Raw genomic sequence first — 27,494 nt, 5'->3', positions numbered from 1 at the left:
TTTAATTACTCTTTATCTGCTAAGTTTAAATCAGATAACTCAGTAGTTTTTGAGAACAAGAAATCCGTGTTAGTTTGTACTGCATTAGTGTTTGTTTGCTTATATTCTAATGATGTTTAGTGGTTTTTTGGAGCAAATACACACAAACTCCCTAGATAAATGATTTTAAACAGTTTACTTATATGCCTTTTGCCCAGTACTGTAGTTAACTCCTAAGGGCCAAGTGTGTACCCCTATGTCCTGTGGAAAACCAAACCTGTATGTGTGTGTGCCTATATGAATGCAGGAAGGCATGCATGCGTGCTTGAGTGTATGCTGTTGGGTGTGGGCAGTTAGTCGGGTCAGTCAGAGAAGTGCTGACACTGACCCAGCAGATGTGTATGATGGATTTAGTAACTCTCCGGGAAAGTTTAGCAGTGCTGCTGCCTGTCATTGAGCTCAGCATGGTGTCATACTAATGTCATAGAGATTATGCAAAACCCAATGACAAACATGCTGTTTCAGACTGTAATAATTCTGATAACTGTACATTTTGCTGTCTTTTTAAAGGGGTGATGGTGGAAGTAAATAGCCTACTGCTGTTGTCTCCCTGCAAACCACACATTGGGACAACATATCGCTGTTGTCGGAACAAAACCTCGCATCTCTGTTTTTGTCAATTTTCAGTTTTTGACATAATTTGAAAATGTCTGTTGACCTTCACATTGTATGTAAATTTCATGATGAATGGACCAAAAGAAATAACCAAAAATGACTTGGAAAAAATTCTGGTTCCATTGACTTACATTAAAAGTAAAGTATGTTATTTCCTTCTCCTGTAAAGTTGCCATTTTGGAGATCCAAGGTTTTGTTCCAACAGCAGTGATATGCTTATTTATAATCTGAAGATGAAATAGCAGGAGCTCTGGTTATAATTTCATATGTGTTTTGTATTGTAGTTGATTTCTATGGGGTTGTAAAGAAATATGAACAGTAAAAAAATATCAGTATAATACTTTAATTTAAATGTGTATTTTAAATGTTTAAATGACATCATAATAGGTTTTCAAACCAGCTCTACTTGTAATACCATATGTGTTGCATTAGTAACTCATTGTGATATGAAAAGAGCAAAACAATGTTTTTTCTTGGTTTCATGTAGTGACCACACTGCCCGCAAACCTGAACTGCTCCCAAAACGCTTTTCTAGAGAACTGCTATGGAAACTGAAATGAAACATGATGTTTATGCACAGGAGGAAAGGCTGCGTGGTTTCAAACGCATTTAAAACGACTTCAGCCTCTTACCTGTTACAGCTCATCCATGTATTGTTTGTTAATCATTGTGGTGATGATTCCCTTTGCAATATTGACATCGTAGAAGGCTGTAGTATGCAAATGAGCCCTCTAACCAATTAGAAAATTGATTGCTGGGAGCGTTTTGACAAATCATGCATGATTCAGATGAGTTTCTTTTGGTGTATATGAGCATACATATGTCCCTGTGAGCATTTTTGGTCAAAAAATGATATATGTTGTCCTTTATATTGTGTGTAAATTTCATGAAAGTGAGGTGGTCCAAAATGACTTGGAAAAAAGTCTGGTTCCATTGTCTTATATTAAAAGTAAAGTAGATTTTTTTCCTTCTCCTGTAAAGTTTTCGTTTTGGAGATATGAGGTTTTCTTCCGACAACAGCGACATATTTATCAAACAATTAAAATAAGTAATCCTTTATAATTATATCATGCATTGCTGTTATTTAAGCGCTTAATAATAATTAACATTTTCAACTCCTTGAGACCACCGGTGGTTCCAAAACGCACTTTGTCATATTCTTAATAACTTTCATATTTCATAAGCTACATTCAAGAGGTGGGTGTCATATGAGAGCTGTAACTGTCTTCTTTCCAGTCAAATAGATGGGTGATGTAATTTTAAACCCTAATAATAAAAGAAGCTGAACTCACAATTTTTTTTTCTACTGAAAGTCGACCCATTTTTCCACAAATCTGGGCTATAAACTATAAACAGATGGCGTCTCTTCAGTGATCTGCTCTGTACAAATGATTTTTATAAAATAATACAAAGAGCGTCTAAGATTTTTGGCTTTCAGCAGTAAATTGTAAGCATATAGCAATATAAGTATGATCATAAAACACATTTTTTGTTAATTTGAGGGGAGCTTTTACAAAAAAATAAATAAAAATGTACATTTATTTCATGCAGTTACTGAATAATTTGCCTTACGATTTGGTCATGTAAATTCAGATGGACAAACCAAAATATACCCTGGTCAATAAGAGGTTAAACAATTTTATCTTTTTTGATATTGATACCGGAAAGATATCGGCCCATTTCCCCAAATCGTTTAGCCCTAAAACGTACATGAAAAGACGAAAAGTATTGATTGTTGCCATCAGCTCACAGTTCCCCTATCAGTGCATCTTCAGTCATTCAGCTCTATTCAGAAAGCGCATCCTTACCACCTACCCACTAGAATTTCTGCCCAGCTTGTCAGAACAGCTGTAAATTTTGTGAGTCAGTGTTAATAGAGGCGTTCTTGTTTTCGCACTAGCGTGAACCACTCTCTCTCTCGACCTGCGCCTGTTTAACGTGTGCTGATGGGTGTGTATGTGAGAAAACTAACAGTCTCTTTCTCTCTCCTGTGTGTCTCTCCGTAGTGTGTAACTTGATGTCTCACGAGAAGTGTTTGAAGCACGTGCGGACCGTGTGTTCCTGTATGGCTCCTACACTAGTGCGGGTGAGTGTGCGAGTCGACTCTGCGGCCTTTTCGCTCTTTATATCACTCACTGAAGGGAACCTGTCAAAGTAGCAACTCACATTTTCCCACGCAGCTCAGGTGACACTACTTTCACAAGTAGACAGTTAGATTCAGTTAGCCTCCATTAGATCAGACCCTTAAAAAGCCTTTACCAGTCGAGAAGCACTGAGCACTGAGCATATTTTCATCTTTTTGTTTAATAAACAAGGAATTATGGGGATGTAGCAAGACTAGCATGAGCGTTTGATGTGTGGGGTCATCAGGGCCCTGTTTTTCTGGACACAGATTAAGCCTAATCCTCAGCTATGAATCATTTTCAGAGGATCACAGTTAAGAGAGTAATTCGATCCAAGGCCAGGACGGATCCATGTCAGGAAAAGTAGCCCCCAGTGTTTTGCTGCAGCCTATGATTAGAGAGAAATTTGGTACACAGACCTGAATGTGCACATAAAGCTCCTAATTAGCATGTTCTGGTCTGTTTATTGTTTTGGACGTCAATGTCATGTATAATAGTTGAACCAAGATATAGTATTTTTTTTATTATTATTTATTTATTTATTTTAAGAAATTATTATGGACAAACATGCTGAAAATCGAACTGAGCATACCTTAGTAGACGTAAACTAGATGTAAAAGATGCCATGAATGAATGGACTGTTTCGGTAGTGACAATTTTAGAGCATAACTCAAAACTGCTATCTAGTACATGACTAGCAAGCACAGCTTTGAGCATTTGTATGCATGCAAAATCCTAATATTTTTCATTAAAACACAAAAAGTCTTACTTCATTGCAGGATAAATGTGTTTCAGTAGTGACAGTTCTTAATGTTACACACTGATTTTCAGACTTTGGGGCACATTTGCTTCAAAACTATGGGATCTAACTGCTCACCATGTGGCCACGAGGTCTCAATTCCTACTCTAAAATGCAGGGGCATGGCTAAAATAAGGCTCCACCCATGGACTGAAACTGTTTGTGTTTCGGGAGTGACATGAAAACAGCATTTTTTGCTTAAAAAATTCATGATAAATCTTTCAACTTCACTTTAAAAGAAATTAAAAAAAAACATTGTCAAAAAATGCAAAAAAGTTTAAGTATTATTTTTACAAGCTGAAATTTAGGGTGTGTGTGTGTGTGTGTGTGTGTGTATATATATATATATATATATATGTATATATATATATATGTGTGTGTGTGTGTATGTCTATGTGAACTATATGAACTACAAACTGCACCTATAAGGTAAGTAGAGATGATAAAATGTACAAAGAGTGTCCACACACTTTATTAGGTGCCCACAAAATGAGTAATAACTAATAAAGTGTGTGTGTGTGTGTGTGTGTGTGTGTGTGTGTGTGTGTGTGTGCATATATAAATGCTTTAAATAGTATAGTATACACCGTATGGACTATATAGTTTTATTCATGTTGTTTTCAAGACAAACATTTAACAAACCGTTGTACGAAACAACACGCAAACAGACGGTCATTAGTCAGTCATACAGTCATCCATGAATCTAAAGGTTATTAAAGAAGGACCAGGTCAGCTTTTGCCTCAGCTCATCCTCCCACCCGCCCAGACCCACACACACGCTCCTTTAATGACTATCCAGATATCCTGGGAGCTCAGGCTCTCCTATCTTCCCTAATTACGGCCCAAACCTGCAGAGAGAGCAGCTGCCGTGCCGAGACCTCGGCAGCTCATGCTCACCATCATAAGGATTTTATCGCAAATTAGGTTTGCTTACACCTGCACTGACACTCAAGAAACCCTTTTACTTGTGAAATACCTTAACAAGAGCTGCTTAGTATTCAAAGCAGTGCTTTAGTTGCCGTCTTCCTTTCTTTGCTTGTGCTTTTATTTCTGTCTAAGACTTTGTGATGTTACGCATTTTGTGTTATACTGAAACCCTACTAAGTTGTGTTGTTTTGTATTGGAAGGTGAATAATGTGAACCATTCCTATAACATTGGGGTTGAAAGTATGGAAATAGATTGTGCTTATATGTAAGGACGAGTGAAACTGCAGACGTTTCCACAATACACATATATATATCACTATATTTACCCTGTCTGACAGTGCAAAGAAGTAGGAATAGACAAAATACACCACCAAACAAAAAAGGCTATAAACCTCTGAGTATAAAATAAAGCGTTAAGAAGTACCAGGAGGAAAAATTAGTTGTTAAAGATGAATGAATATAATAAGATAAAGGTATTATAAGCTGAACCTCAAACAACTTGTTACTGTACACTGGTTATGACTATTTAAAGGCTCTTCATAATTAGTCTGATGCAGGCAGTTGTTGAGTGTTCAGGGACTGACCACTGCCATGATATGCTCTGAAAAGTGAATCGTGACTCTATTTATCACAGTAATCACCCCTACTGGATCTTTAACAGTTATATATTTGAACCTTGGTTTTTAAGTATAGCTAGACTCGTTATGGTATGTGTGGTTAAGAAAGAGCTCTAAGCCTTGGTCAGCAGAGAGCTATCACTGAATCATCAGTCAAACATGTCTGGTGTGAACCACAGAGACGGGGGTGTCACTGACATGTCAGTTCTACTAGGCCAGTTCAGCTTTCTTCGCCATCTGAGCAGAACAGTAGAGAAGGGAGAATAGCAGCTGAATTAATTTGTTCTTAATCGCTCCACATTTATACTTACTTTGATTTTACATCATCATGAAGACTGTCTTTATTTACCTTTACATTTAGTAGATGTTGTTTTGCAGAGTGACTTACAGAAGTGCTTTACTGTCCACTTGAAAATGTTTACTGGTACAAAAATGGCTGGAGTCCAGCAATGTCCTTGAGCTAAGACACTGCCAGAAGCAGGAGTGAGTCAGTTATTTAAATGCTATTTGAGCTATCTAGTGTTTAAATATTTAAATAATCGAATAATCTATGTGATCTTTTATCTAGTGAGAACAAAATCTGGCAAAGTGCTGAGAGAAAGACTCGCAATGTGTGCTATACTGTTGGGGCTATTGAGAGTTGGAGAGAAATTCAGGCAAATATAGAATGCATTTTAATAAAGGAAATACATGTCTGCTGCTGTTTGTGAGAGGCTGAGTTACTCATTGAACCAACTTGTCTATCAGCCTTTGATCTGAACATTCTTAGCCCCTTTTTGTGGCTATATGAAGGGCCAGGAGCTCTTTTATAAACAAACCGAAAAGAATGAATTTTATCCTCATCAGTTGGTGGCATTCAAAAGATTTTAGCAGATGAGTTTGAGGAATGTAATGGGTAGGTGTTGGCCTCTGGCTGATTAGCATGAGATAAAGCCTGAAAGGTCATAGCCAGGATGTTTGCATCGGGACAGGTTCATCAAATTAAACTCCACAGTTATTGTCAGACAGTAAAAACTACACACACTGCAGATTCATACTGGATTAAAATCACGCCAAAGTTATTAGTGTCAGATTGTAAAAACTACACACACTGCAGATTCACACTGGATTAAAATCACGCCAAAGTTATTAGTGTCAGATTGTAAAAACTACACACACTGCAGATTCACACTGGATTAAAATCACTCCACAATTATTACTGTCAGACTGTAAAAACTACACACACTGCAGATTCATGCTGGATTAAAATCACTCCACAATTATTATTGAAGGACTGTAAAAACAGCTCTCTGCAAATTCATACTGGATTAAAATTTAAATTCAAAAAAGTTAAATTCAAATGTAAAAACCACACATTGCAGATTTATACTGGATTAAACTACATGGATCAGTGATCACCTAAATGAAAATTATTGAGTTAATAAAGTGTTTTTGCATGGAACATTAACAGCAGGTAATAATGCTTAACGACCATAGGTATGCAAGCATTGCGCCAGAGCAATGAGAAGTGACGGCTTTTCTTCTAGTCTTTTCTACAATGGCCAGGAGTTGCTTCCTGTTCATGCTGCAGCGCGGTTTACCTGTGCGATGTGGTTTACCGTTCGTATTGTGACATTGTTACTAGCTGGAAGCTTACTTATAAACAAGTCTTAGAAGGGAAGTATGGTTGGGTCAAATATAAAAGCATTGCGCACTTTGCTTTCTCCAGTGTTAATTCACTTGTTTATAGCATGGAGGAACTGAGTTTGATCCCCTGTCATTACAGAAGTGAAAGCTGACTTTACTAATTAGGAGACCTTTACACTGCATAAAATAAAAAGAAGAAACCTTGAATAACCTTGAGAATAAACTGCAGCAGAAGTGTAGGAGTTTTTATGGGTTGTGACTGGAAGGATTTGTTTGTTCTGTTGATGCTCAGTTTCTGAAGCTGCACGGTTTTCCGCAAGCATGGTTTACCTTTAGGATCAGGCGTAATGCATCCCAGTGCAGGAAACGAGGTCACTTCCTGTAGGATGCCCTCCAGTCTACTGTAGGAAGTCCCGCGGGAGGGCAGGAGCCAGCCAGGAAGTGTCCCCTCTGCGGGCAGGACGCGGACAGCTGCAGGAGGGAGCTCAAGGACGCTAAGGCACTGTGCGTGTGCATACATTCTTGAATGCATGTGTTACCAAAGTGCCACTAAGGGAAGGAACAGGTTTTGGAGTCCTGGTCATCAGAGATACAGTCGCCATGGCAACTGTATGGACAAAGCCCCCTGTTTTGGCAGGCCTCACAGTAGTGGTTTTCAACTGTTCCTGCTTTCAGAGCGACAAGGCTCGCTGTGCGCCTTCCTGTTAGCGGGGAGCTTTCGATGTGTTAACAAAGGTCGCTCGTTCTTCTATGCACCAAACGCTGTGGTGACAGTCTCTAGGTAGAGTGCTGTGCAAAAGTCAGAGACCACCCTTTGCCAGTCAAAACAGCCATTAAGAATAGAGTATTCAATTTTGAGGAGATATTTTAAGGAGATTAGATATTTTAATATACAAAATCTATACAAAATAAACGATGAAACCTGTCACCATCAGATAAAAAGTATTAAAAGCTTTCATTTTTGATCGTGAACCTTGTGACTCCATTGCAAAACAGAAGAAGCCGACTTCAGATACCAAACATGTCTTGGCTGATCAACTACATTTAAGTCGATAAAGGGGAAAACTGTGTACGTTCGATTTTTCGACAAACTATCGCTTTAAGACGTCTGCTGTCTCAGTCTCCATCTCTGTCATCTCCCTGACATCAATGACTCTAATCCCCCTGCTCACTCGCCTGAGGGCCAATTATCTGGATTTGCTTCAGCAAATGTCACAGCCTTTTCTGGGCTGGATATTAATGCTGTCGAAGTCTCCCTCAGAGCAGGGCATATGTAAAACACCTCAGTTATCTCTGCACACTGCTCTGCGTGTGCCATCACAAGGCCGTTGGCCCACTGTCTAAATTATTCACAGGATCATGAACTCTGGCCAGCTTGTCAGAAAATAAGATTGTGTCTTATGACTTGCTTGGCTTCTCTTCACAGACATGGCGATACAGTGTCAAGTCAGCTTAAAATAATTGAAGCTGAATGTCAGAGAAAATTAACAGTCTAAACACCTCAAACTCTTACAGAGAGGTTTGATTTGTAGTGAAGGCAGGGCTGTTTGTTAAACCTGGCCTTTTCCCACAAACACCTCCTGAGCTTAAAGGAATACTCAAGCATTTTTCAACCTAATCTCTATTCGTCATGTTTGTAACACACCATTGATTACTATAGACAATCATTTTGATGATTTTCCCTGAATGGAAAAGAAAAGCCATTCGAAAGTCACTTATAATAGAAGAAAGTGAGCTGTTGCTGAATTCCATGAATAAACATTTGACATGACTAGATGCTAATTTAATACTTCAACTAAGGTACAGCCTTTAGGCTAAGAGGGACGTGAGAGAATGTCTTACCAACTCTGTTCCTATGAAGCTGTTCATTTTGAACACCAGGAGAATCCAGTAATGAAGGCTGTTTTTTGCAAAATGTAGGAGATTAATTAGAAAAGTCCCAGTCTAGAGTCACAGCAGAGGATATACAGTAGACCGAAGTTTATGAGCGATGCCACTAACCTTTCTAACACATGCAATTCTGCTGTTTCCCAAGTTGGTGCACTCAGTGTCGGTTCTTTGACGCTGACTGAAAACTTTGCGTTCTTTGCAGGCTAAAAATCAGCATTAAAAGTGGTAATTGTTACCTAAAGAGAACAGTTAACCAACACAACCAAGAGACAGCCTAAACATCAGCCCTAAAGGGCACGATTAACCATTGCAATCAACAGAGGCTAAAACCCAGCCCTAAAGTGTACATTTAAACAACCAACTGACAGGCTAAAAACCAGACTTACAGGACATATTTAACCAATTCCACCAACTTAAAACATAAAAACAGCCCTAAAGGGTATGTTTAGCCTATGCAACTAACTGAGAGTCTAAAAACCAGTGTTAACAGGTCATTTTAACTAATGCCACCAACGATTAAGCTAAAAACCAACACTAAAGGGCACAGTTAACCAGTGCAACTAACAGAGAGCCTAAAAACCTACTCTAAAATATACATTTAAACAATGCAACCAGTGGAGAGGCCAAAAACCAGCCTTAAATGCTGCATTCAACCAATTCCACCCACATAGAGAATAAAAAAAACAGCCACAACGGGTATGTTTAACCAGTGCAACTAACTAAAAGTCTAAAAATCAGCCCTGAAAGACATGATTAACTAATGCAATCATCAGAGAGGCTAAAAAACAGTTTTAAAGTATACATTTCAACAATGCAACCTACTGAGAGACTAAAAACCAGTCTTAAAGGATATGTTTAACCAATTCTAACAACTTAGAGGATGAAAACAGCTCTAAATGGTAAATTTAGCCTACGCAACTAAGAGTCTAAACAGTTTTAAAAGATCATTTTAACTAATGCCACTGACGATGAAGCTAAAAACCAGCCCTATAGAGCACAATTAACCAGTGCAACCAACAGAGGGCCTAAAAACCAGCTCTAAAGTATACATTTAAACAATACAACCAATGGAGAGGCCAAAAACCAGCCCTAAAGGAGGCATTTAACCAGTGCAGCCAAGTAAGAGGCTTAAAACCAGCCCTAAACAGTACATTTAAACAAAGCAACCAGTTGAGGAGCTAACAGCTATCCCTTAAAGAGGCCTTTAACCAGCGGAACCAATTGAGAGGTTTCAAAACAGCCTTGAATGATACATGTAAGTAATGCAACTAACACAGAGACTTAAAACTAGTCAGTAAACAATACATTTAAGCAATGCCACCAGAAGGATGCATGTGACCAATGCAGTAAACAGAGATACAAAAATGGCTCTAAAGAATGTATTTAACCAGTGCAAGAGGCTAAAAAAGACCCTAAAGAATAAGTTGAAATTGTGCAATGATATGATACGATTAAAAAAATTAGAAACAAAAACAGCCTTACAGGATACATTAATGCAACCAAGAGGTATTTTGACCAGTTGAGAGGCAACTGGTAAAGGATGCATTCAACCAGTGCAACCAGTTGCAAAAAATTGGCCCTAAAGGATGTCCAGAAGAATTTGAGACATCCAGGCAAGCGGAGGAAAGGAAAGGGGAGACAGTGAGAGAGAGACAGAGAGAGAGAGAGAGAGATCTTTTCCTCCTCTTGTCTGCACAGACACAAGCTGCTATGTGATTCATTCCCATAAACATGGACACATGAATACACAAACACTCTCAGCCTGGAAGCTGTCTATTTCATCACTGTGTTACATCACAGGGCGTGCTGGAGCGCTGCAGCGTGTAGCTCTGTTTGCTGAGTGTTCCAGTCAGGCTTAGGTTACGCTGTTCCCAGTCTTGCTTAGACCGCAGGGACTAATGCGCTAGCATGGCCCAGGGGACAGCAAATGAGACAGGCAGAGGAAGAGACCACTGCTAGAACATCACTTTCAAGGGTGGCCAAATGCATTTCTCCAATTACCTGAGGCAAACATGAACTCCAGTGTGCTGGGTCAGCTTTGTTGATGCAGGTGTGTGTTAGGAAACTTTTTTTTTTTTATTTTTGTCCTCAATAAAATGATGTTCACTAAGACCTATGAACAAAAAATAGGATTCCAGAAATGAACGATGACTGCTGTGCCACTTTTTGCGAAGACCCCAAATTTGGACGTTTTCATTCACACAATACATGTGACATTTATTGTCATGTTATACCAAGCTAGTATTATAAACCAAGATAAAAGGGAAAATATATATTATATTACATTTTTTATATCAGCGCATGCCTGGATTGCACATATATGCATTTACACTGAATAGTATATTAGTAATTCTCCTTTTCATACTGTCCTTAAACTGAATGTTTTCAGCCCTGCATTTAAACCCCAGTACATTTTTATGTATTCAGTGCAGTTGTTATCTTTAATATTTTACAGCGTCATCACTTTGACGTTTGCTCATTTGGCAGGAAGCTCTTACGAAATTTCTTAACCTGGGTGAGATAAATATAGCATGCTTCCACCATCCCCCTGTAAACCCACACACACACAGGCAAAAGAACTTTGTATGTTAGTTTTATCAGATTTTACTTAATCTGTGAGGTCTAAAAAGTATATTAATGGACAGGACTGTGAGAGGTGACTGTAAGACGCTCTGTGAGAACAATTTATTAAAAATGTTCACACTTCTTGCATAAAATGGACCTAATGATTAAAGTCAAAACATTTTTTTAATAATTAATGTTTGTGGGGATCATTTTGAGGTGCGTTGCCTTGAGGCAACATTGTGTAAAATGATAGTGTGACATGAAAACTAGATTTTTTAAATTGAAATATTTGGAATCCAACCAAGAAACTGCTTAAGTTGTTGATCTTTAAATACTAAAAATACTTTTAAAAAATTCTATTTCATGTTATTTTTAAAGAAACCTTGTTACCACGATGAAGCATTTCAAAATAATGCTTTAATTCTCGCACAATGAACAGTCACTTAAAAACAGTTAACAGTTAAAATCATGGTACACCATAAAAAGGAATTAAGCTGTTTTCTAAGCAAAACTGATGATATTAGTAAAACATACTGTCTGTTATGTACTGTGTGTATGTTAAATTCTAAATAAGTTAAGAAGTCTTCTAAAAAAACACAAATTCAAAAATAATACTAAATAATAAGAGTGTTGTCTAAATGGGCAACAAAAGTGACACCTCTTATACTGTTGCCTGTATCCATTCCACTGTCACGCAGTGTTGCTTCTAGGCAACATACATTTTTAAAGAAATTTCTTAAAAATAATTGCATTGTACTGAGTATTAAAAAATAAACTTTACACTCAGATATGAACTATAATTTTGGATTAAAAAATGTTTTTTTCTGAGGGCAGCTGTCCAGAGCAGGGCTGTGTGTCGTCCACAAGCTGGCCATGCCAGAAAGAAGTTTTAAAATGCACAACGATAGATATTGTGACCAATACAAGCTTTTTTTTGGTTTATTCAAACTCGTCTCTTCATTGTTAACTCTTATATTGTTATTAAATATGTTACATGTCAGTGTAAAGAGAGGAAAAATGTTGTGTTGCCTTGAGGCAACATTGTGCAATAGAGCGTTAAAGCCTTAATGCCCCCATATTGCCCTGTTTCATTACTATTGTCAGTTTATAGGCAGGCACTACAGCCACCAAACACATAGAAACACCGAAGAGGTGCCTGAATTCTGTCAACAGTAGGACAGACATAAATACCGGAATGATTATTACTAATCAAGTAATCAGCAGCAGACTTTACTGAACAGCCATGCAAAATGAATCATTTAAATGGGCCAAAAAATGCCTGCCAACTAATCACTGCTGATTCATTGAGAAAGAAAGTCTAAAAATAAGTTTGATGGCTTTTCTTTTCTCATCCTATCTGAGTTCCATTATGGGTACATGTTTTAACTCTTCTGAGATCACTTTCCCGGACAGAGATTTAGCCTAGTCCAAGACTAACAAAGTCATAAGCGAGAGAAGGAGAAAGTCCCTGTGGACCCTGTTGCATCATTGTTTAACTCAGCCTTTACGGTTCTCTGTATTCAAATCACGCTCCACTGACTTTCTTCTGACTTTTGGCAGCAGTTTGAAATGGCTGGAGTGCAGTGGACTGCACCGAGTCGTTCTTCTGTCTTCGCTGCAGAGTTGGCACACAGCCCACAATGCCCTCACAAAGCTGCGAGTGCCAGTGCCTGCTGAATGGTGTCATGCCTACTAAGGTTCACTGAGTTTCAAAATTATTCTCACCCAAAAGGCCTTTAACCCGGTGGTCCTCCGCCAGCGGGTTCTTGTTAAGAAAACCTTTCGAAACCTCGTATGCTAGAGCATGGTGCATTATTACTGTCACACTGGAGTTAGAATATAGTACACCCATGCCCCCACTTCAGGGGGGTGAGATAGAGGTTTTTCTGAACTAATGTTTGTTTTCACAGGTCCCTGTAGCCCACTGCTTCGGTCCAGCCGGTCAGAAGAAGAGGTTCTGCTGTGTGTGCCGGAAGAACCTGGAAGGAACTGCAGCCCTACGCTGTGAGGGTGAGTATGTATTAAGTTACCAGGCTCATCTGTGGTCCTTTCCTTTTTCACACCAGTTAAGGACAGATTTTACTTACAGTCATAGTATAGTAAGCTTGGATGATCATGTAACTTCAGACAAACAGTTATTGCCTACGGAGCCCTGCTGGTGAAATCCCGTATAAATAAAAATAGTGCATGGCCATGCCTTATTAACTCGTGGCAACAAGATCCTAATGTTGGTATAGTGTAGTGGGTAACACCTCTGCCTACTACGCTGTAGACTGGGGTTCGTTCCCCTACCTGGGCAAGCACCCTACACTATACCAATCAGAGTCCTTGGGCAAGACTCCTAACACTACCTTTGCCTACCTGTGTGAAAAGATCAAATTGTAGGTCACTTTGGATAAGGGTTTCTGCCAAATGCCTTATATGCAAATGTAAATGTAATGTGTGACCACAACTTGAGATAATTAAGTCGTGGTCTCCACTTAGTAAGGCATGGGAACGAGATCAGTTGTGGCCATGCATTAGGATCTCATTTCTATGCCTTACTAAGTCGCGACCACTTAATTATCTTGTTCCCATGCCTTACTAAGTCGTGGCCACACATTATTCATATTTATGTAGGATGTCATCAGCGGGGATCAGTAATTGTCTGCAGAATTATCATGATAAACGATATCATTAGGATTCAAATTCACGTGATCATTACAAAGATTGCATTTTCCCGATTACACAAACCCAATTCCTAAAAAAGTTGGGACAATAAGTAAAATACAAACAAAAAACAGAAAGCAGTGATTCGTAAATCCACTTTGACCTGTAGTTAAACGAAAACAGTACAGAAGACATCTTGGGGCTTGAGCTCATCTGAAATTGCCTGATGCTCAGTGGAAGCATGCATTACGGTGTGACAAGTCAGTCTTTCAGATTGTTTATGGAAACAATGGACGTCATGTTCTCTGGGCCAAAGAAGTAAAGAACCATCCCACTTGTTACCAGTGTAAAGTTCAGTAGCCAGGGTTTGTCATAGTATGGGGAGGGGGGGCATTAGTGGATAACAAGGGCCATATTACCGAAACTTCTCAAGTCTTCTGAAGTCTTATCTGCTTAGTCACCATGACAACTTCAGTTAGGACTGAATTTAGGACAGAGGCTATTACAGAACAACAGTTCTTAAGTTCATAGTCTTATCCATTAACTCCAGATAAGAAAACAGGGTTACAGAAACATCATAACTAGACTAAATTTTGTTCTAACTTTAAAACAATCCCAGAGGTGTCTTAACTTGTGTTTTAACCATCTGTTTCTATTGTTTTGTGCAGTGTTAGATAGCATAGTTCACTATAACTAGCGTAATGACGTTACATTTACATTTATCTACACTGAAAACGGTTCTTTAACTTGTTTTTTTCTAACAGCATTTTAAGAACCTCAGTTGCTGCAGACACAATATCCACCGGCCCCTCTTATTACCTTTTGTATGTTAATGTTGATGAAAACTCGTCAGATAAAATATTACAGCGATGGTGGTGAATATTGAGGAGACAGAGCTGAACGTGTGTCTGTTTATTAGAAGGAAAAATATTAGTGTGGTCAGCTAACGTGTTTGGGGAAATGACACCATATTCTTAACTTTCAGTTTATCATGCTTCAGTTTTGTTTGACCTTTTTTGTACATCAGTAACAGTAGCTAATGTTAGCTGCCTGGCTAACTAGCTTGATTACTTTGATTACTTGTTTACGGTTCAGCTGTGCACGTACAGTCGGTTGCTAGAAAACGATCGAGTGAGTTAAGATAAGATTCGTGAATTAAGGTAAGATTTGCTTCTGTAATTCGGATTTGTGAAAAAAAATCTTATCTTGACCTGTCAGATCTTTAGTTAAGGCAAAAAGATAGGAAGTTTCTGTAATACGGCCCCAGGATACTGTCACCAGGCCTAAGTTCACCAGTGAATGGGGTAAAACATGACTGGATTCAGATTTGAGGGCCAAACTTCGGTATCTGCCCCCTCCACCTTTAACAAATGGACTGAAAAGGTAAGAGATGTCTGTATCAGTCAGAGAGAGCTGTGCAGAAAGGATGGTCCTGTGTGTGTGTGACAGTTTCTGCCTCTGCTCTATTGTTCACATTCTCTCTGCCTTCGTATCATTTTCCTATCAGCAAGCCATCCGCCACAATTCTCTTTCATCTCTTCTCTGTCATCCTTTCTCTTTCTCTTTCTCTCTCTCTCTCTCTTTTTGGTACTGCTCATTTATCTGTTCTTGACTCCCTGCTTGATGTAGAGCTGCTGTTGCCATGGTAACACAGGATGGCCTTTTGCAGTGGGTTGAATTCTAAGAACTCTGCAGAAAAGGAAACATTTTCTCTCTCTCTCTCTCGCACACACCCATACACACACACTCACACTCCCTTTTTCTCACTCCCTTGTTTACCCATTCTCTAACCATCTCTCTCTTTCTTACTTTGGTCTTGATTGCCTTCTCTCTCTATTTCTTTCTTTCTATCTCAATTCAATGCAAGTTAACCATGTTGTACTGGCATGGAAGTCTCTCTCTCCCCCTCTCTCCCTCTCTCTCACTCTCTCTCTCTCTCTCTCCCTCTCTCCCTCTCTCTCTGTCTCTCGCTCCCTCACTCTCCGCTTCTGTCTTTTTTTGTTACATGCACACAAATTAAGTTCCTCGTGATGCTGAAGGCAGAAGCTTTGAGGTCACTCTCAGCCGAACAAGGCTTCTGCAAATGCATTCTAAATGCAGCAGCTGTTTTCTTCCAAAATGCCAAGAGAAAGCTCCCTGTGTGTTTCTTTTGGTGAAACAGAAGAGTGTGCATATATTTGTTTTCATAATGTCCTGAGTGTGTCAGAAAAACAGAGGAAAACACGAATAACCTGGCCTGTCAGGAGCAGCAAAATGATTCTGTCAGAGATAAAGTGCTTGGGAACACTTTACTTGAACCCTGCTACGTAACATTGACATAACTATGCCATGAACATGTCATGTCAGATGTCATATGCTGGTCATGAGCTGTCATGATGACACGTTACTTGACATAACTATGACATAACTTATCTGTCGTTTAGAGTGTACAGTGACAGTGTCATTACCGGTCTTATGATAGATTCCATGACATTTGCTGTCATGATGACTAACTAGAGTACACTTATATATATATATATATATATATATATGCATGTATATGTGTGTGTGTGTGTGTATATATATATATATATATATGTATATATATTTATAATGTTATATTACTGAACAAAATCTGTCATTACAGTATATAGCATCTACTATGACATGTCAGTGTTATGTAGCAGGTCTCAAGTAAAGTGTTTCCAAGTGATTTTTACAGTAAGCTCAATGTTTAATTTTTTTAAAACTGAAAGGTTAAAACCATTTCTTTCTGGCTACCGAGGTTAAGATTAGGGTTAAAAGTCAGTAGCACTTTGATTTACAGTGTTCATAAAGCTACATGACATACATAAGCCTTTCATGACAACTGACTTAAACCTACATGAACATTTATAAACACTCATTCCAATAGGTGTCATTTTGTTGTAAAGGTTGCAATTACGAAATTTGATGTCAAGTTGATGTAACATCTTTGTCAGGTGACATTTTTCTCGCATTAGGTTGTCATGACACTTTCTGGGATGACACTTTCATGACACAACACAATGTCAGAAATAGGTGTTTTATATATATAAAACACCAATATCGAGCTTGTATCTACACTCTTTGATCACTTTATCAAGCCCACTTACTATATAGGAGCACTTTGTAGTTCTACAAGTACTGATTGTGGCCCTCTTGTCTCTTTGCATGTTTGTTAGCCTGCCTTTACGCTGAACATCAATGGTCAGAACCCCCACCGGCCACCAGGTACTATTTGTGTTCTCACCATTGGCGAATGGGGTATAGAGATAAACAGAGCTGTAATTTTAGAACTACAAAGTGCACCTATATGGTAAGTGGACCTGATCAAATAGATAGTGAGTGTAGATCGAGGTAAATATAGCTAAGAAAGTGAACACTGAGTGTATGTACAACCCCACATCCTGACCAAGTATTCAAATGTGTGTGTATGTGTGTTTTTTCAGTATGTGAGTTGCATGTTCACAGCGACTGCGCCCCTTTCAGCTGCAGTGACTGTCGCCTGTGTCACCAGGATGGAGGGCAGGACTATGTGAGTATCAGAAACATTGCACAGTATGTCAAATCACATTTACACCGGTGCAAGGTGAGTGAAAATCTTAGGTGCGTAGTCCCCTAGAATTAAAAAAGTATAAATATATATGATTTAGGTTTTATATATATATATATATATAAAAGAAGAAAAAAAACATATACACATATACACAATATACACTAGTATTGCACTATTCACTATAGTGACTCTTTCTTTGTATCTTGGCAAGTCCATGATTTTTGTTTGGCTAGACCATAATAATGCCAAACAAGCCACAGATTATGCATGGCTTATTCTGTTAATACGAAAATTCTGCTGTAATTTGAAAGTGCAACTTCTGTCCTAAGTCCCATATCCCACATTTTTTCTATTTTCTACTTTCTCTGTGGCCCACTTGTGATGTTTGTGTGGGTTTTTATTAATGTGCCTTTAAGGCTGATATATGTAAATCAACTCTGTTTTGATTGGCTGCCCTCTGTTGTGCCTGAGAAAGCAGTCCAGGCTGAAACAGTCCTAGGTGACTACAGGCTGACTAGATGAATATATGTAAATTGATTGTTTTTTTTTGTTTTTTTTTGTTTTTTTTGTAATGACATCACAAAAACAATGAATTTAGTTGGGACATTTTTGCAGTTTGGTTTCCATATTCGGACCGTATGCTGAAAAGCTTAAACAATATTTATATACTACATTAAACTCCTGTTTTAAAAAAGTGAGGATGTTTTAGTTTTCCTAGAAGTCGCCCCTTTAAGCTTCCAGGCTTTCCCCACTTCTTTTGTCGATGTCAACATAGATGTCTGTCCCTTGTCCTTTTTCCAAACCCCCTTTCATCATCAATATCATCATCATTGTTGTCATCATCTCTGTCTGGTTGTTTGGAATGGCTGCTGTGTGTCCTAATCCTCTGATCTTTAACCATTCTGGCTGTCTTAGCTGAAATCCATTATGTCCAAACCTTATGCCCTTTGACATGGATGTCTGATTTAGTTACCGTCCTTACCGTTTAGTGTCCTCATCTGCTGACTATTGACTTTTGACATGCCAGGACATGTACCATCACCACTGGCGGGAGGGAAACATGGCATCTGGGGCGCGCTGTGAGGTGTGTCGCCGTGCGTGCAGTTCCTCTGACGTGCTGTCTGGGATGAGATGCGAGTGGTGTGGTATCACGGTAAGTTCTGAACTGTGGTTGTTTGTTGAAGGAAATTCCACCAGTACAAAAACTCCAAAATTCAGTCGTTAAGATGTAAAGTCTTTCAGAGTGGTTTGATGTGAAATGGTGAAAAGGTTAATTGTAGAGATCCTAGACTGTTTATTATGGTGGTGATATGAACCAGGGGTTATGTTATCTACAGTGCAAGTATATCCATTTTATTTATTTTCCAAAATAGGCAGTGAACCTACATGTCTTCTTAGTTTTTATATGTTAAATAGATCATGGGATTCTTCTCCTTTATAGGCTGGGTTTGTATCTTTATGGATTATACTGCCCTAAATTACTTCAAGTATATTAAAATTAGTTTGCCATGATTTTTTACACAATGGAAAGGGTAGCTGGAGTTTTTAAACTACATGAAAAAAGGAAAAAAAATGCAACGAGTTTCATATTCATGCGAACACAGCATTGACACTATGAAAATATGGTTTTGAATTAATGAAAGTCATAAATACATCCTGATGAAACTTGTTTTGTCCACTCATATCAAACAAAATGCATATAAATGAAAAAAAATGAAAAATAAGACAAATGCAATTAATCTTGATTAACTAAACAAAATTATGTGATTAATCGTGCTTTGTTATTTTAATATTTTGACATCCATATTTAAAATAGATCCATACTTTAGACGTTTGAACCATTGTTAACTTCTGAAAATGTCCCCTGATTTCCATTCATAAATGCAATAGGGTTAAATATCCTTAAGAAGGCTTAATACATACAGTACCGATCCATTAAAATACAAAAACTCTGATGCTGGTCTTTCAAACCAGATCAGGACATCCCTGGCTTGTGTTTGTGTTCGTTTGCGTATCTGTAAATGCTGGTTTATGGGTGCATTGTTTATTAGGTTATAAGCCAGTGAATCCCCTTTTGTCTTCTTAGCATGGCATTTAAGGCTTTTGAGCCGTCTTCCCTCCATTGAAATATTTAGGGGTCATCATTTAATGATGCCGGGAGAGGGAAGTGGACTCACTGTATTTTCTGCCGGCTGTATCTCTCTGCAAATCAATCAATTATTCAATGTGTGCAATTCTAGACTCATAATTCAGAATTCACACATTTGTTGTGGCTGAAAGCAATAAAGCCGCAACGCAGCAGTGTATTGAGTCATTTAACTCTTATCAGCTGATTATTTGACAAACGGCCTTGAAATATTACCTACTGATTAATTTATTTACACAGCGTCAGTCTGTTTTCTCCTGCTGAGTTACATAAGTTTTTAACTCACTCATGTAGCACACTGTCTGTTATATATAACAGATATTTCCAGCCACAGATCCAGCGTAGGGAGATAACTGGAGAACTGGCACTACCAGGATAATTTGTTCCAACTCTGAATTGAAAAGTTTGCTCTGTCTGTTGTATTTTAAAGGGCCTCGTTGTATTTTAAAGGGCCCGATACCAGTCCTACTTCAGATAAACAAATTCTGTTGACTGACAGTATTTGCCAGTATAATTTAATATGGTCCAAAATTAAAGAGGAATAATGTAAGTGCTGGACCTTTCCAGCATTTTTTACATTTTTTTTGTTTGTTTTTGTTTTTAATTTTGTGTTAATTTTCTTTCTTATCAGTTTTCATCATGTAAAGGTTTATTTGTTTGTTTGTTTGTTTGTTAGCCTCATGCTGAAGGCTAGGTTTGAAGACATTTATTGTTATTCTATCCGTGATGGTTAAAAATAAGTTCCTGCCTAAAACAAACATTAAATATGTTATTTGAGGTGATGTTTGGCTTTTCTAGCAGTAAGTTATCTAGCAGTAAGCTCTCTAGCTTCCTTCTGCATTTTCCAGCAGGCAAAAAGTAAAAGCATCCTCAAGAAAGAAACGTAGGTATAGTTTACTCCCACCTTCAAGATACATCATCATCAGTCTTTAAACTGGAAGTCTCACTCGAGACTGCTGTGGCACTGCTGTAGGAGGTGAGGAGGCATGTTTACAGCAGACGCTAAGATGGCTAAATTTTTCATTTTGGCCAGGATACCCCTTTATATTCAGCCTGTACTGCTTCATTAAAGATACTCGTGACTGCAAACTTGGAAGGTGCTGTGAAAGCTGGCATAACAACATTTTCCTCATGATAGAGATGTCTGTTCATTAGAGCAGTCATCTCCAACTGGTCCTACTGAGAGCTACTTTCCTGCAGAGTTTAGTTCCAACCTGTGTCCAGTAAGCTGCCCTGGCCCTCACTTAGTGTTAATACATCTAATCTAGCCAATCAAGGACTTGGGAAGAGGTTGATTAGCTGGAGCAGGTGTAGCAAATTGTGGTTGGAACTAAGCTCTGCAGGAAGGTAGATCTCCAGGAGCAGGCTTGGAGACCACTGCATTAGTGTGTGGATGCTTATCAATATATTACTAATAATAATGTTAATTATATTACATTTTTATTCATGGAGCACTTTTCATTGAAGTTACAAAAAGTAAAGGTTAAAAAGTGCATTATACAGGAATAAAGATAAAACACTGGAAAAATAAAAACACTAAGCTCTAAATAAAAACAACTGTACAGTAGCCGAAAGCAGCCAGCAGGAGAAAACTCACTTCTCCACTACAATGCGTTATTCATCTCTCAGCAGTCTTTTTGTTCCGATTTTTAAAAGTCCTGGTTCTGTGAACGCTCTCATGCATGTCTCCCCCTACACAAACACACAAGTGTAGAACAATTGTAAGATATCACTTGAAAATCATAGCACACAGAACGTTATCTGAGACAAATGACAGGCCAATAACATGACTTCTAATCGGCATACCAGTATTTTCATCTAATAATTCTGATTGTTTTCAGAGATAATTCCAATGGTAATCATTTCCTTTGAAAGTGAGTGTGGAGATTTGAAACAGTGACAGGATGATCTAGTTTAACTGTGCACTATGAAAGTGGATTAAGTGCTGACTGAATATGTATGGTATTGTTTTTCCTTTAAATTGTATCTGTTGCTATTCTTCTCAAATACAAGTAGCTTGATACATTATGGCCAAAACAGGAGCACATGTAAAATTACTGTACTTTGAAACAGTCAGAGACCACCCTTCATTTTTTTACATTTTCAGTCAAAACGGCCATTAAGTACGAGCTATTATTTCTTCAGTGTCAGGAGAAAAGGAGAAAACATATAGTTGAAAATTACACAGAAGCCTCAACAAATAACTAAATCTGATGTCAAAATTTTAAGTATTGAATTTATTCATTCGTTGCCTTTATTACTGCTTCTGTTCTTTTCAAAGAAATCTGCAGGGATATCTTTCCAACCCTCCAAAGTTCAGTCTTAGAAGTTAATTCCTGCTTTTAAAGATCCAAGCAAGCCCAAACACATTCAGCGATATTGAGGTCTGGACTCTGGGGTGGTCAGCCCATTGTTCTGAGAACATCAGCAGCTTCTTTTTTTGATTTGCAAAGTTTTTTCTTGTTTGTCTGTTTCCTTTTCTTAGTAACTGCTTCTTGAGCCGCTACACATCCTTTCGGACCCATAGTGCTGAGTTCGAAATTTTTATTTAGAAATGCTTTTTATTAAATGTTATGGCATCGTGCTGCTTTTATTATTTACTTATTTCTTTTTATTTTATTTGTTTTTTTATTTATTATGTACTCTTTTTCTAAATATTATACTTTAATAGTTGTATTGAATTTACCTTTGTACCACCTTGGGCTTTTCACTTAAATAAAAGGTGCATTATAAATAAAATGCATTATTATTATTATTATTATTTGTCTTCTCACAGTGGACAAATGGACAGAAACCCCATTGGATTTTTCAGATCTGAAGCAAGAACAGAGCTTTGAATAGAATTTGTTTTCTTTTAAAGATGAAAGCTTTAAGTACTATTTTTCTGATGGGGACAGTTTTGGTGGTCTGCCAGTTTTGGTGGTTGCACGGTTGTTAGGAGCAGCCCTACTGTTTTCTTTATATCATGTAATAGTTGTTTGAACTCATTTGACTTTCTCCTTCCTCATACAAGTGAATTATCTCCAATCTAATTTCCTCAGAAATATCTCTTGAAATCAAATAACATACTTTTTCACTGGAAATGAAATAAATGAAGGGTGGTCTATAACTTTTGCACAGTACTGTGCAATGAGTAGAAGGAAGCTTTGTGTTCTTTACGCACTTTTGTCTTTATTACATAAGCTCTGTGCCCTCGGCCTATGAAAGCCCTGTCGTTTAATCCTACTATTGGTGCTGTTGTTGTTCTTTCATGTGTGATATTTAAGAGTTCTGTTGCTGTGAATGGAGCTGTGGTTTCATCTGAAGCCACGCTGGAGACTACAAACCTCTAACATGCTGGTTTCAGAAGAAGCTGTCCATTAAAGTATGTAATTTCAGTGATCTTTCACTCTTGCTATCTGTTTGTATGCTTGCAGGCGCACGCGTCCTGTTACATAATCATTTCTCCAGAGTGCAGTCTGGGACGCCTGCGCAGCATGATCCTCCACCCTAGCTGTGTGCGTGTCTGCTCCCGCAACTTCAGCAAGATGCACTGCTACCGCATCTCCGAGACGTCGCAGCAGTGCGAGCTGGGTAATCCGCCCGCCGAGACACCATTGATCTACAGAGCTGTACAGATTAAAGCCCAGAGTGTGAATAAGCTTTTGATTCATGAGTCTTCAGGCTCTGTGAGCACCACTAACAGAAGGTCACACAAGGCCATACGGTACTTTGAGGGAAAAGTTTGGCCAAAAATAGTATTATCACTGTATTGAATATAACTACAATAGTATTTTTGGCAAAAACTTGTCAGTTTTACTCCAAGCCCTCTGTCTCTCTTGAATGACTAATAAACATCAGCTATGGTGTAGAGATGGCAAAAGTGATAAGTTGCCTGAAGATTTTAGATTACGGTTGCTTTTTCTGACTGCAGACACTTCCCGCAGTTCACTTGGTTGTGCTATTTTTTTGAGCTTCACTTGGTGTAGGCTTGCGCAATATGATCACCATACTGATATTATGATTATATTACTAAATTTTGCACTATGATTTGCAGTATTTTAAAAGATGCATTGAGAAATCAGTATTGTGTGATGTCTAAAAATAGGCTCATCGTATTTTGATCAACTTAAGATTAGTTAAGATCTACACAGCACAGCATTGTGATTTGCCTTATTGGCATATCGTAACTATACTTCTACATAACTGTACAACTTCTGTATTTTAATCTCTGCAGATAATCTGGATGATGTCGATGTCCAGAGCCCAGTAGCATCAAAGGAGAATCAGTCCTCAGGTTCATCAGATACTGGTAAGGATGCATCTGAGATATGCTTTATTAAGTTACATTACACTTTTGTTTGTTTGTTTGTTTGTTTGTTTGTTTTTTGTTGGTGGGATTTTTACCCATTTTTCTCACCAATTTTGTCACTGACAGTTCCACCCACTAGCTAGTTCTCACCCTATCACACAGTGCCACCAAACTGGGAGGGTGAAGACTAGTTTTCTCAGAGACACAGGAAGCACCGTCACCATCTTTTCAAACTGCTGTTAAAGCATTACCTTTCAGATCAACATACTTGGAGGAGAACACTAAGTCCCCAGATCTGTTACTTCACCTAACAGATGGCCACGTTGATTAACTTTGCATCTGACTGGTGGGGGAGGGAGCAAGCCTCAAGAGAGTGCATAGCCAGTCAAACTGTCTTGTATTTCGAGCCATGGATGGCTCTGACATCAGGGATCTATCTCACGATCTCCCAGCAATAGGGCCATTGCCTAGACGGTTGTGCCTCTTAGGAGCCTAACATTCGTCTTAGCTTAGGTTTAATATTTCCTTATACTGAATTCCCACCATAGACATCACCTACACATCAGGGTGATTGGGCACCCAGTGTACACTGGTTGTGACTCAGTTTAGAAGATAATCATTTACATTTGTAATTTTTTAAGAGGTATTTCTGAGAAGATTAGATATAAGATAATCTACTTAAGTGAGGAAGGTGAAAGTCAAAGGGAAAATGAGTGGGGAAAAGCAAGAGTTTCCAAAACTAGAGTTAATTATTAAACTATATACAGAAGACTCTGAATAACTGTGCATGACCTGATAGACAATCAAAATCCACTCTGTCTTCAGAACTGCATAAATCCACAGGTGTTTCTTGTCCATTACTGGCCATTACTGAGAAAAGGAAGTTGACAAAACAGAGAAAAAAATTGCAAATCAAACAAAGAAGTTGCTGGTGTTCTTAGAACAATGCACTGGCAGCCCCAGAGTCCAGACGTCAACATCCCTGATTGTGAATGAGATTATTTGGATCGTGACGAGCAGAAAACGCAACTAACGTCTAAGACTGAACTTCGGAGGTGTGGAAACATATCCCTGCAGATTTCTTTGAAAACTAAGAGCAAGTCTTCTAAAAAGAATTGAAGCTGTAATAAAGACGAAGAGGAGACGCACATAGTACTGAAAAAATCGTTGTATTTAGTTCTTCTGTATGAAACCTGAATGACTTGTTCTTAATGACTGTTTTGACTGGAAATTAAACAAAGGGTGGTCTCTGACTTCTGCGCATTACTGTAAGGCGTTCATCTAGCACTGCTGGTGTGGAATGAGCCATTAATAAAAAAGGCATATCTGTTTAGTCAGACAGACACTTGCTTTACCCTAAAAGTCCTGTTTTAGCTGAAAAGATTAAACGGAGTACACTGTGGTACAGAAAACACTAAAAACGGCCTTCCTTTTGCAGGGAAGCAGACTCTCAAAGTGTTTGATGGGGATGATGCCGTGAAGCGTAACCAATTCCGGTTGGTCTCCATTCCTAGAATCACCAAGAACGAGGAAGTGGTGGTGAGAGCCTTTTTTGTTTTTGTTTTCCTTCCCAGACGGGTTTTAAAGTGTAGAATTACAGAATTTTATTCTGTATTCCTGTAAATGATCTGTTAGGCTACAGAATTAAAAGAGCCAGAACTGGTAAGGCAGAGACAAATATGTTTTGTGACTGTACAAAAGTATATTTAATATAGAGTAGGAGTGGGAGGTATACTAAGACATATTTACAGTTTCAGTTCATTAAAGAATTGATTGTTGGTATATCGTGATATCACATTGTTATTGTTATTATTAATTTAAATAAAATGAGTTCATATCATCCACCACTAATGCAGAGTGCTACTAAATTGGTAGTACAGTAGTTATAAAGACAGATCAGGTAGTGGGTTACATTCCGACAAGTTAGACGCCTATTATCTTCTGGCCATTTCCAGTTTGGTTTCATTCATTCAGTCTTTGTTGTGCTTCCTGTCTGGATAGGAGGCAGCACTAAGGGCGTTTTACATCCCAGACGAGCCGCAGGACTACGAGCTCCAGATTCACGCCCAGCAGGGCCTGCTCACCGATGACATCATCAACCGGAACGGCACACCTGACAACAAGGCGGTGTTTAAGGACAGTCAGCCGGAGGCGTGGCTTCTCCGAGCCAAACCCCGAGAGGTGGAGCTGCTGAAGATCTACGCTGGCTGGCTCAAGTGAGTTTTCCTAGACATTTGTTTATCCGTTTATATATTAATATATATACATACATACATACATACATCATCTAAACCGCTTATCCTTCTGGGTCGCGGTGGGGTGCTGGTGCCTATCCCAGCTGTCATTGGGCGGAAGGCAGGATACACCCTGGACAGGTCGCCAGTCCATCGCAGACAGACATACACATTCACACACATCTAGGGGCAATTTAGCATGTCCAATTAGCTTAACTGCATGTTTTTGGACTGTGGGAGGAAACCAGAGTACCTGGAGGAAACCCACGCAGACACGGGGAGAACATGCAAACTCTACACAGAAATGACCCTAGTTGCCCAGCTGGGAATCGAACCCAGGCCATTCTCGCTGTGAGGCAGCAACGCTACCCACTGCGCCACCGTGCTGCCCCATATATAAAAAAAACAAGAGTTGTGTTCAAAAAGTTGTGCACCCCTGGACAAATAATGTTTTGTTGATGTTTTTGTTGAAAATAAATTAACACATTCTACAGAGAACACATTTCTTCTCATTTTAATGCACAGTTACTGTTTATTGGCTGAATTTAATATATTGGAAAAAAAATGACATTGAATGTGATTTGTGTGAAAGTTATGGCACCTTTTATATTTTATGCTAGATTTTTTCCAATATAAAATCAGCAAATAAACAGAAATTGTGGACCTGTTTGTTACCTGTAGAGGTATTTTCATTTAGAAAATCAACAAACCTTGTCATTTGACTGGATGTGTTCAGACTTTTGCAAATGAGTGCAGTACATAAACAAAAAACACAATTCACATTTTATTGTAAATATGCAAAGCAAAATATATGAAGTATTTTAGTATTAGATGTAGAGAACTTGTGATTAACGAGATTTCAAAGTCTAATCCAAAATAACAGAACTGAATAGAAAAACAGAAAGCTGCCAAAGAGCCGTTCCCCAAGCGTGTAAAATCAGGAAAATAAAAGTAAAGCAGGACAATGAAAATCATACCGTCTGCTTGAAATACACATTGACTTTGTAAAACATTTTTGTAAACTTAAATGTCTTGTTAAGACAACATGACCACACTTTGCCTTTCTGGAGTTTATCTTCTGGTTTTAATCAGGAGGCATGTGAGTTACATTTATTTTTATCAACTCCCTGTGTAGGGACTAGTTACAAAGGGAGCATTTAGTCCCTGCTTGTAGGATTATCCTCAAGCCATAAAAGCAGACAGCTTAGCTAATGCTGATCAGAATAGAGTAATTCTACCATAAACTAATGGATTCTCATTTGAGTCAGTTGTATAAAGAAGTATTTTACATCCCAGACCTTGGGCGCCTCCAGATTAGTCAAGTGAGGTTAGTTCTATATCACTAATAGTAGTTAGGGAATAGAAAGGAAAAAGGGATCTGATATTAGTGAATCAAATGCATGAGATAATCATGTAC

The 27,494-nt window shown here is 38.4% G+C and overlaps 1 protein-coding gene across 2 annotated transcripts in view; it reads left to right on the top strand.

Annotated features, from left to right (window-relative positions):
* LOC118821172 (diacylglycerol kinase theta) overlaps nt 1–27,494 on the top strand; it is a 68,492-nt gene that overhangs the window by 20,955 nt on the left and 20,043 nt on the right. For both annotated transcript variants that reach the window (XM_036589646.1, XM_036589647.1), the window contains exons 2-9: nt 2,661–2,740; nt 13,112–13,211; nt 17,300–17,385; nt 18,434–18,559; nt 22,969–23,125; nt 23,769–23,843; nt 25,282–25,382; nt 25,845–26,059. In XM_036589646.1, coding sequence (XP_036445539.1) covers nt 2,661–2,740; nt 13,112–13,211; nt 17,300–17,385; nt 18,434–18,559; nt 22,969–23,125; nt 23,769–23,843; nt 25,282–25,382; nt 25,845–26,059 — 940 coding nt within the window. The remainder of the gene's footprint in view (nt 1–2,660; nt 2,741–13,111; nt 13,212–17,299; nt 17,386–18,433; nt 18,560–22,968; nt 23,126–23,768; nt 23,844–25,281; nt 25,383–25,844; nt 26,060–27,494) is intronic.

The sequence above is a fragment of the Colossoma macropomum genome, unplaced genomic scaffold, assembly GCF_904425465.1.
Source record: "Colossoma macropomum unplaced genomic scaffold, Colossoma_macropomum, whole genome shotgun sequence".
NCBI classification, from domain to species: Eukaryota; Metazoa; Chordata; class Actinopteri; order Characiformes; family Serrasalmidae; genus Colossoma; species Colossoma macropomum.
The sequence above is the reverse complement of the archived record's forward strand: the minus strand, read 5'-3'. Positions and strand labels throughout refer to the sequence as shown.